This window comes from Ptychodera flava, chromosome 16 (genome assembly GCF_041260155.1).
Source record: "Ptychodera flava strain L36383 chromosome 16, AS_Pfla_20210202, whole genome shotgun sequence".
Taxonomy (NCBI): domain Eukaryota; kingdom Metazoa; phylum Hemichordata; class Enteropneusta; family Ptychoderidae; genus Ptychodera; species Ptychodera flava.
Genome location: NC_091943.1, coordinates 37,756,535 through 37,768,045, shown reverse-complemented (window position 1 = coordinate 37,768,045; position 11,511 = coordinate 37,756,535). Strand labels below are relative to the sequence as shown.

Here is an 11,511-nt window from a genome sequence, read left to right as displayed (position 1 = left end):
AACGCGAGATCGGCATTATCCTGACCCTATTTATGCATTTTGAACACTACGATAAACAAGCCACAGGAACATTCCCATGATCACCACGTTTTATTTCAGTCATTATCCAAATATTTTATTCATATATTTTGAATTATATAGAAAAGTTTTTAGTAAATTTATAGTATCAAATGTAACAGATCAGTCATCCAACTCAGACGAATCATTTACTCTTAATACAAAATTAAACTTTTATCAGCTGTTCCATTTCCTGTCGACTGCTCACATGTCCCTCGTCTCTTCGAAGTCAGTGTATTGCATACATGTCATCGATCGGTACTAAGGCCTCTAAATTACATTCATCATAATGGGAAGGTCTGTTGTTGCCGAAGAAATCGTACAAACGTACGTTGAAAGCATGTTCGGTGTTCATCAATGGTTATTTGGACTGATCATCGGTCAGGTAAATAAATACATTATCAACGGGAATTATGACACTGGGTCTGTAGGTCAGTGTTATTTTGTCAGCCGTTCTCCAACATTTAGATACCTGGCTCAAAATGAGACAACGTTTTAAATGGGTCCGCTACACGACCGGTCGTACGACCATTTTCAAGTCGCAATCTTCAGTTGCGAAACCCGGCATACCGTGCTATGTACGTGTAGGCCGTAATAGTATTGTTACATATGGAAGACCGGTCACGACATGCGACATGCGACCTGCGACTTCAAAACTGCGACCTGCGTCCCGCGAGTTTGAAACATGCGACCTGCGACTTCGGCATTTAGACCTACGTGTAACCTGCGACTTCACAACAGCGACCTGCGTGTTTGTCAAACTGCGACCTGCGACTTCACAACTGCGACATGTGACAACAACACGTAACGTTTCATGGTGTTTTCCTCAGTATTAGATTGGAGGCGTCTTGCGTGAACTTTAATCCTTTGAGCGCCAAAGTCTATTTTTGTCCCCTTTATATAATAAACCCCTGTCAATTTTTCTCCAATTTTTGCAAAAAAATTGGGAAAAACCTGTAGCCAATGAAATGTGATGTCGATTTGGTCCAAAATTATCAAAAAATTACAGAAAAATCATACAATTGGTAAAATTTTGCATTAAAATTTTGGTGGGAGAAAATTACAGCGCTCAAAGGGTAAAACGTGGAAAGGAGATTTAACGTTCAACATCGATCAATTAATAAGCCATTGCTTTCGCTTTGGTAAATCGTTCACCAAGTCTGGCAAAACTCAATTCATGTACACACCAGTTCACTCATTTTCATCTGGAGAGATAATTTTATGACGGAAATGTTGACAGTCCGTGTTAATGCATGGAAAATAATATGCTACGTGATAGGCATTTATATGTTTATATTATAATTTCAAATTATTTTAGATATTCTTCGTCTGCCTTACCTCGCTTCTTTCCTTATGTTATCGACAAACTTTTTGATTTTTAGAAATCTCTGGTATTTATCCTCATTTCACTGTGGTATAACCATCTAGCTGTCTGTTTAATTCATCAGTTGTTCCCCCTGTATCATAACTGCGTCAGTGTCATTGCAAACATTCGAATTTTCAGTTATTGTCGTTCATTTTCTAACATTTCCAATTTTGTTCCAATTCTCTAGTGATTGATCATCGGATGTTGCCATCTTTTCGTCTAATTTTATTTTTACTTTTCGTCAAAAAATCGAATTGATCCAACTTTTGTTCAGTAAATTGGAAAATAAAAATATTCTTACTGGTTAACTTCGGACTACATTTGTCTACACAAATAACATATGCAAAGTAAAGCAGTTAAAATAATACTGATATTGACAGAAGTGCAAACATATTTGCTAACCATGAATAGCCAGAGACCGACTCAAGTTCTTTATAGATAACGCGAGTTAAAACTGTAAAACAGGACATAATTAAACCCTCCTACAATCCTATTTTCAGTCTTTAAGCCTAATATGTACATACTATAATATGTACATATTATTTTTTGTGTGTATATAATATTTTAGATCATGTAGGCAGAAAAGTTCCAGAAACTATTAAACACTGATGTAGACGTTTAAAACCCTATTGCTATTGCATTATTTCAGATCGGTTTGCCTTTCGTAAGAAGGAAAATAAATTTGTGCTCTTCGTTTGTGGAATTCTCTACCGTCACAGCTTCATACACTTCTATCGCTGGTTGAATTCTTTCGCTGGCCGATTTTTGCGTAGGCCAGCGGTGCGAAAATAATGCTCTGGTCGCGAGAATGCGGTAAACCGGCTGTGCAATGGTGTCCCTCGTGTTTTTCAGGCTCGTGTTCAGAGCAATGGTGCGAACAAATCAAGACTGATATCGCAGTTTGACAAACACGCAGGACGCAGGTCGCTGTTGTGAAGTCGCAGGTTAGGCCTACACCTTGGTCTAAATGCCGAAGTCGCAGGTCGTATGTTTCAAACTCGCAGGACGCAGGTCGCAGTTTTGAAGTCGCAGGTCGCATGTCGCATGTCGTGACCGGTCTTCCGTAGTTACAAATGTAACAAGGGTCAACTTCACGCAAAGTACCCGATGTGCGGTAATGACGAAATTCGGCGGCGCGGCGTCACATCGCCACATAAAAGCAAGTAGCTTGTGTGTCATTGGGTAAAGAACAAGCATGAAAGAAAAATGAATAAGACACGTAACTTACACGGTTAACCATTATTTTATTGAATTAAACGCATTTCAGAAATGACAGCAAATATTCACTTTGGATCTAGTTGTAATGTTGGTGCTATGATAAAGTATTAAGTTGCGAATGGATCAATATACATGACACGGCACTTTTGAATCACAAGTGCAATGACATATTTCATGACGATAAGTCACCAGTTCGTGATTTTTTTTTCATTTGTTACTTTAGGTCGCGGATTTTTAGATTCAATTTTTGCAGATATTTTTCTCCGCGACCGGTCGCAAGGTCGCAGATTTAAATAGGCTACTGAGATTTTCTACAACATATTTTTCTACGACCGGTCGCCAGGTCGCGGCTTTTTCGATTCAATTTTTGCAGATATTTTTCTCCGCGACCGGTCGCAAGGTCGCGGATTTAAATACTGAGATTTTCTACTACATATTTTTCTACGACCGGTCGCCAGGTCGCGGCTTTTTAGATTCAATTTTTGCAGATATTTTTCTCCGCGACCGGTCGCAAGGTCGCAGATTTAAATACTGAGATTTTCTACAACATATTTTTCTACGACCGGTCGCCAGGTCGCGGCTTTTTAGATTCAATTTTTGCAGATATTTTTCTCCGCGACCGGTCGCAAGGTCGCAGATTTAAATACTGAGATTTTCTACAACATATTTTTCTACGACCGGTCGCCAGGTCGCGGCTTTTTAGATTCAATTTTTGCAGATATTTTTCTCCGCGACCGGTCGCAAGGTCGCGGATTTAAATACTTGGATTTTCTACTACATATTTTTCTACGACCGGTCGCCAGGTCGCGGCTTTTTCGATTCAATTTTTGCAGATATTTTTCTCCGCGACCGGTCGCAAGGTCGCGGATTTAAATACTGTGATAAGCTTATTTTACAACATTTTTTTCCACGATCGGTCGCAAGGTCGTGGCTTTAAGTTTAGGTTTTTTTGTGTTTTTTTTTCCAGTATTTTCCGAGCTTGAGGTCGTGGCTGTGTTGAATTTTCCCCGACAACTTTCCGTCGTGGCACATACTTTACGATTGTTTGCCGTTTTTGAGACAAAAATGCGTAACATTTGTCGTACGTCGATACGCGTGGACAAATGCCTTTCTGTTCCGTATTTTGCTGCATGCTGCGTACCATGCTAACTTGACCCCTGACCTCTCCAACATGGGGCATCGTTTTAGAGTTTAGAGTTCGCAACAACAGTGAGAGCTCCGTCTATGTGTAGTTTTGGACGTGCTGTTTATCGTCATCGTTTGTCGTCTTGTCATATCATAGTATTAGCGAATGCATAACAGACAAACACGATGCTAGGTGGATGATGTCATCCACCTAAACGCCGTAAAATACATGTCTCCGACTTTTCTTTACGCCCATGAATGCTTCGTTGATCGCTAGCGATTAAGCTGATATGTTCGGGTTTTGAAAGTCACGTTGCGTTGCTCACTGCATCGGATAGAGTTTTTGCAGGAACAGTAATGATGCGGCTATATTGAAGACTTTATTTCATGTCTCGGGTTTGCTGCGAATCCGTAGCCTTTGCCACTCGGGTAGCTTGGTCACTCCCAAAGAACATGTCAAGGAGTGGCAGGGCTCGTTTTCGCAGCAAGTCTCGGGTATGGTCTCGGGTGTGATAGAGTGTTGTCGAATGGGATGTCAGCTCTTATCTCGGGGAGGAGCATCACTCGATCGTCTGGGTGTAAAAACTTGTAGGTTTAATAAGCTTAGGGAGCCTTCAGTAATTACAGGGGCTGGGCCGGGGGAATTTGGGGGTCACTTTTTAGAAAACTGTTCAAGGGGGATGGTCACTTTTTAGAAACCTATACGGGGGAGGGTCACTTTGACAGGAGCTGATTTTATGGCCAAACCATTGATTGTCCATTTGATATTTCCTGAATAGGAAACCAAAATAAAATACACCCATTCTTTTAACCCTTGAGTGCTGTAATTTTTCCTGCCAAAATTTTAGTGCAACATTTTACTAGTCTTTGTAAATTTTTCTGTAATGATTTGATAATTTTTATCAAATGTACATCACATTTCATTGGCAACACTGTCTTATCAAATTTTTTGCAAAAATTGGAAAAAATAGATTTGGGTATATTTTATAAAGGTGACAAAAATTGACTTTGGCGCTCAAAGGGTTAAATACGTACATATTAGGCCTATCTACAAGTTTCACAAGCAAAGAAGATGCAGTGGTATCCTAAATTAAACACTTTGAACAGTTATAATCGATAAAAGACAAGTGACAAAACATATGCAAATTGCATAATGCAATAGGTGAACAGTGTATATCAATTATCAAATGTACATAAATGCAAAGATTTTGTTAGTTTTATATAGTAAAAAATTGTGCATAGTTCTCTCATAGACCGCCATGCATAGTGAATCAACGTTTCGGTGAAATTCCAAAATAAAATTTCTTGCACAACCATGGACTTGTAACCACTCTAGTCTAATCAAGAACGTACAAGAACATAAGCTTAAATATCAATAATCAAGTGTACACAAATAAACTTAGTTTCATCATAGACAGTTATGTATAGTGAACCACGTTTTAGATGAAATTCCAAATCAATTTCTTGTTCACAAATATACATTTTCCTTCCAAATTCAAGCAAAGTACATTAAAATACATTATCAAACATACATAATATACAGATATGGCATGTTTTGTGTGTGTGTGTGTGGGGGGGGGGGGAATTGTCAATCATTTGCTGATAGACTCCATGTATTATGGTTTGATATTTTGGGATAAATAATATATCAGCCACACCTTGGCCTGCTTATAGTTGCACAAAATATGGTGACCCTCCCTTAAATGTATGAAAAATACCACATCTCTTCAAAAATCCTTGAGTGATAAATTGCGACTGTCACTCCAAAAACACCATAATGTAAATTGGCTGGTACTGATAAAGTTATTCCTCGGGAGAATACCACAGTTGTTGGGGAGGGTCAAGTTTTAGAATGTCGGAAAAGGGTGAGGGTCACATTTTACGGTGCAGGTTTGCTCGGAATTCCCCGGGTCACCCCAATATAATTACTGAAGGCTCCCTATAGTTTACCTACACAAGCCCTCCCAAGTTCCGCTAGTGGACACTAGATTCTGGCTATTAATCCTGGTACCTCGGGTTAATTTCATGATAAATTTTGTAAGAAGAGCAAGGGGAAAATATCTCAAAATGTCGAAGGAATTTTGTATTTTTTGTATGCCACTCGGTGTACATAGAAGTTTTGTCTTACCCAAATTTATTAGGATATGCAATGCCATGTGTGCTACACGACCATACGACTTGGAGATTTGTTTCAGCTCGCGACTCTCGTGAATTCACAACCCTTAGTGATTGTCGAACCTGATGTCCTATCCGTATGTTGGTGTCATATCTAAAGAACTAAAATCTGCTCTAAGATTTTGTTTGGCTGTGGCAAGAACTGGATTTGTACGCGTGGCTTGCATTTTGTGCGTGCCATTTAAACGCGGTTTCAAAGCCTCACTTTTTGACTTGTATTATCAGTGATTTTTTTGGTTTGCGGTACATTTTCTTCACCGCAGGACTACTCTTGTTGTGTGTTCTTATCCCTGTCACTTGAGTATTTTGTAAATTTTTCATATTCTTTTGTGTGTTCTGTACAGGGCCTGTGACGTACGTGTATTGAGTTTGTTAAGAAATCTTAATAATAATAATAATAATAATATTTTTTATTTTCAGAAATCAGATATTCATTAGTTTTATTATGGTTCACCGTCTTCCATTGGCGAGTAGCCAGCGAGAGGTCTTTGGGAAAGAAAAATAGAGTCGCGGCTCAAAGATATAACCTCTTAGGGACCGTTCAGTTTTTACGGCCTGGGGGGGGGGGGCAAAATCTTGTCGCCGGTGTTCAAAAAATATAGACCCCCCTGCATTTTTCGTGAAAAAAAGATGACCCCCCTTTGTCAGATGTAAAATTTGATGACCCCCCCACCCCACCCCCCGGCTGAAAAATAACCAAAACCCATATGTCAAATTTACCCGCACAGTTTGGATTTGAACTCCGGTACGCGGCACACTTTATTCGTGTAGCAGAGATGCCAGTGCACAAACTTCTCAGCCACATCCATGCAAACGTCTGTTAATTAGGACGACTGTAAGGCAATTTTTAACTTCATTTCCATAGACAACTTATGTCCATGGATATTGTATAAAGTAAACTTTATTGGAGTGGTTCGCCAAAGGCAGCCCTCTGGTTAAGAGGGTCATGGGCCATTACATAAAGTTAACGTTATTCTTGTGGGCCACCAAAGGTGGCCCGCCGTTAAAGAGGGTCGATCATGGCCATTGCATGAAGTAAACTTTACTGGACAGGGCTGCTGAAGGCGTGCGGCCATTAAGATTGTCATGGGGTATTACATAGAATCAATGTATAGTAGTGGGCCGCCACAGGCGGCCCGCCGTTAAAGAGGGTTGATCATAGCCATTGCATAAGGGACCGTTCAGTTTTTACGGCCGGGGGGGGGGGGCGGCAAAATAAGGGGGGGTCATCATAATTTTGGAATCCGCAAAGGTGGGGGGGTCATCGCTTTTTCACTGGTAGGAAAGGGGGGGTCACCACATTTTTAAAAACATAATACCAACAATAAAGTTCACTTTATGCCATGGCCATGATCGACCCTCTTTTACTGGCGGGACGCCTTCGGCGGCCCACTACAATAAATATACGTTATGTATTACCCATGACCCTCTTAACGGGCAGACACCTTTGGCGGCCCACTCAAATTAGGTTTACTTCATGCAATGGCCATGATTGACCCTCTTTTACCGGCCGCCTGCGGCCACTACAATAAATTGACTTTATGTAATACCCCACGGCAATCTTACATTGAGGACCCCGGACATGCACGAATAATGTAATGGCTGCGCGCCTTCAGCGGCCCTGTCCAGTAAAGTCTACTTTATGCAATAGCCATGATCGACTCTCTTTACCAGCGTGCCAGCTTTGGTGGCCCACTAGAATAAAGTTGACTTTACGTAATGGCCCATGACCCTCTTAACCGGAGGGCTGCCTTTGGCGAACCACTCAATAAAGTTTACTTTATACAATGTCCATGGACATGAGTTGTCTATGGAAATGAAGTTAAAAATTGCCTTACAGTCGTCATAATTAACAGACGTTTCAATGGATGTGGCAGAGAAGTTTGTGCACTGGCATCTCTGCTACACGAATAAAGTGCGCCGCGCACCGGAGTTCAAATCCAAACCATGCGGGTAAATTTGACATATGGGTTTTGGTTATTTTTCAGGGGGGGGGGTGTCATCATTTTTTTCATCTAACAAAGGGGGGGTCATCTTTTTTTCACAAAAAATGCAGGGGGGGGTCATATTTTTTTGAACACCGGCGACAAGATTTTGCCGGCCCCCCAGGCCGTAAAAACTGAACGCCACCTAAAGTAAACCTAATTGGAGTGGGCCGCCAAGGCGTCTGCCCATTTAGAGGGTCATGGGTATACATAAAGTATATTTTTTGTAGTGGGCCGCCGAAGGCGCCCCGCTGGTAAAAAAGATTGATCATGGCCATGGCATAAAGTAAACTTTATTGTAGGTATTATATTTTTGAAAATGTGGTGACGCCCCGGGCCCTTTCCTACCAGTGAAAAGCGATGACCCCCCGTTGCAGATTCCAAAATTACGATGACCCCCTGGATTTTGCCGGCCCCCGGCCGTAAAAACTGAACGGTCCCTTAACTTTAATGATGTATGCACAACTCCCTTTAAGGAAAGAAAAGCCTTACAGAAAAAAATGAGAAAGTTGATCAAAAAAAATAATAATAGTAAAATCCTGCGGTGCTTTCTCAATTATATACATGTGAGCATGCACTGTGCTAGAGCATTTGATGTGGTTTTATTAATCAGCTCTCATCTAACTCTATAGGTCTGACATGAAAACGCAAATTAAGTTCGTCACAATTATATAACATTTATTTCTTGTCATAGTTCTAATGGATGCCATCGCCTATAATATTTCTTAGCATAGATCTAATGATGATCATGGGAGAGTGTAGACATACCTCGGAATTGGGAAACAGTATCATATGCGATGAATCCATTGGAGAAGAACATTAACGAGAAAGGGAATCCTCGTTAATGTGATCGTCTACCTTCATGTTTTTTTTTTACTTAGGGAACGAAAAAGACACAAAAATTACACAACTTTCTGACATTTGGAAGTCCTATCATATCCTCATATTAATTATGCCCCATGGCAGATATTTCGACCCTTAAAGGTGTATATATTTGGTCTTCCACTTGTGGGGATTCATTTAGAAGCTCATGGAGTAAATAACGTTTACACTAGCTTCATTAAAATTGAAAATGTTATTTTTTCCCACAGAGTTCACACTCATACAGAGGTCATTTTGATTTTCACGTGTCGGGAAATATTAGGTATTTGTTTCTCTTGTATCAAATTTTGCACGGTGGTCCCTGATATTTATTCTTGCTTTTAAGAAGGAACAGTTTAAAGTCTTCTTGAAAAAAGTTTGGCAAGTGCCAAATTCTTTGAATTTCAAGGCGTGGACTAACATAGGGACTGGTTAGTTTCTTCAGCCTGGGGGTTTGTGGATTATTAATAGGACATCAAAAAATGGCTGATCCCCATGGAAGAAAATAAAAAGCCCCCCCAACAGGGTGGTCCCAACCTAGTCAAAATGGTGAGTGTGTACTTTTAAAGTTATATCATAAACATTCTGTTTAGTTGACATGATTTTTATTCAGTATATGAAAGACAGAAATCCCCAGACTTCTGTCAGTCAATATAGCATGCAAATAAATAAAGCAGACATGTTATTGCCAATTCATAAAATTTTGGTTTAAAATTCATTTTGGCCTATACATATATATTCAAGCTATTTCAACAATCTTAACGCTTAGTAGTACAACATTATTTTAAGCCTTTTAAATTTTGGTAGCGTTGGTATTACAGAACAAGAAAAAATAATTTGAAAGAAGGTATATGAAAACAAACTATAACTTGGCTCCCGGAAAGAAAAATAGTGTCACTGACACTTTGCTCATACATGTATTTGATTACATGTGGTAGAACACACTAGCTCTTGTAGGCCTATAGCTTGTAATATTCGATAATGTCAAGTGTTTTGAACACTTTTTGATGCACTGTCCATCGAAGTACGTCATGTTCGGCATTATCTGTTGCAACAGACACACACATACACCACCGTGCGGCTTGGTACATCAAAAACAGCAATACAATCAAATCAACCATACCAAAGTAAGGGTGTTCTGTTCTTTACATTGTATTGCATGGAATTAATGTAGAGAATATTTGGTCCCTGCATTGTCTATAATTACATATAAATGAAGACAAAGGTAACATGTGAAAATTGGTTTTCAGCAGAGTCTACTCTTACAAAATCCATTCAGGTTCATAAACATGGCAAAAATTTAAATTCACAGACAAACGCAATATATACTGAAGCAACATATAATGAAACATGTGAGCATTTTCAGTTCATATCTGGTTTTCACAGCATACGTTACTTACATCAACTGAATCTGATGTAATTAAGATTGTAATTAGTAGACTGACATTGCTATATTAAGCAGCCTAGTTTGCTATCTATACAGATAAAAAATTGTTTGTGTGTGTGTATATTTATGTCACCCTTCATACTTGCAAATGAAAAAGTTGGTTGTTTACAAGGTCTGCAGCAATAACTTCTTGAAGACTCAAACCTTTGGCTACTTGCATACTACGTTTTTTGTTGAAAATGGCGAGTCACTGGAGTCAGCCACCTAGGTTACAATTCCAGATATGAGCTACAAAGCAACCAACGTATATAAGGTTTACTTGAGATATATTTTCTAGACAATCTGACTAACAGACAGACTGCCGTACTCAGGGCTCCCCCTAAGTCACCAAAATGATAACCAAATGATTAGCCAAATTAAAAATCTTGTAGCCACTTTGAGCAACTTTTAGCCAGTCTATAATCTCAAGCGTGGCAATTACAGCTTTCTCGGCATTCAGGGGTTCTTATTTTCACAAATCAAGATGTTTTGTATGATGTTCCTGATAGTTTTTACATTGAAGGAAATATTTGTTCAGTTTTTATTGAAATAACCTGCATGACATTTCCAGGATAGAAATACTTTTTCATTTCAGATGGTAAACTTTTACCACCAGAAATAAAATAAGGCATCAATTGAATTCTAAAAATCTGGTAGCAAAGTGATGCAGGGTTCGCGGTAGAGGTCGCCACAGTCGCAAAATGCGACTAAAACTTGTTTGTGGCGAACAAAAACCATCGGCAATCGCCACGATCTCAAAAGCGTGGCGACAGCTGATTTCTATAGTCGAAATTGATAATAAAACAGTCCAAATCTTAATGCTTTTCCACTGATATGCTAAAGACAACATAAAAAACTCTTTATTTAAAGCACTTACTTGAAATTGTAAAGGAAGACAAAATACAGAAAACAGTTATGATTACATTCTCGCGATCTCGATCTCCATGAATTGCATTCCCATCATGTTGATACTAAGATAGACAACCATAGCCAAAAGCAGCAAAACTCACGACGATTCCGAGCTTTATTGACACAGTATTTCATATCAGAGTATCAAATCAAACTGATTACACAATCCCTGGATCAGCGACATTTTAGTGAAATTTCCACATTTATCATAACTTGAAAAAAGTAAACGTGAAACAAAGACGTCGTGTATGCTGTCGATCAACAGCATAGTGTGAACCGTAAACCATGGATGAAAAAATAGGGCGCGGCATGGCATGTGCATTGACTGCACATAAAAGCAAGTCGACGTTGCAATATCAAACGGTCTACATCTTGTGAAAACAACGACA

General features: G+C 39.4%; 1 protein-coding gene across 2 annotated transcripts in view; it reads left to right on the top strand.

The window, feature by feature from the left end:
- The first annotated feature begins 225 nt into the window (after positions 1-225).
- Positions 226-11,511, top strand: part of LOC139114761 (protein odr-4 homolog) — a 27,165-nt gene continuing 15,879 nt past the window's right edge. Inside the window, exon 1 of one of the 2 annotated variants that reach the window (XM_070676654.1) lies at positions 226-442. In XM_070676654.1, coding sequence (XP_070532755.1) covers positions 347-442 — 96 coding nt within the window. In that variant the 5' untranslated portion in view covers positions 226-346. The remainder of the gene's footprint in view (positions 443-11,511) is intronic. The other variant, XM_070676655.1, reaches the window with a different exon arrangement.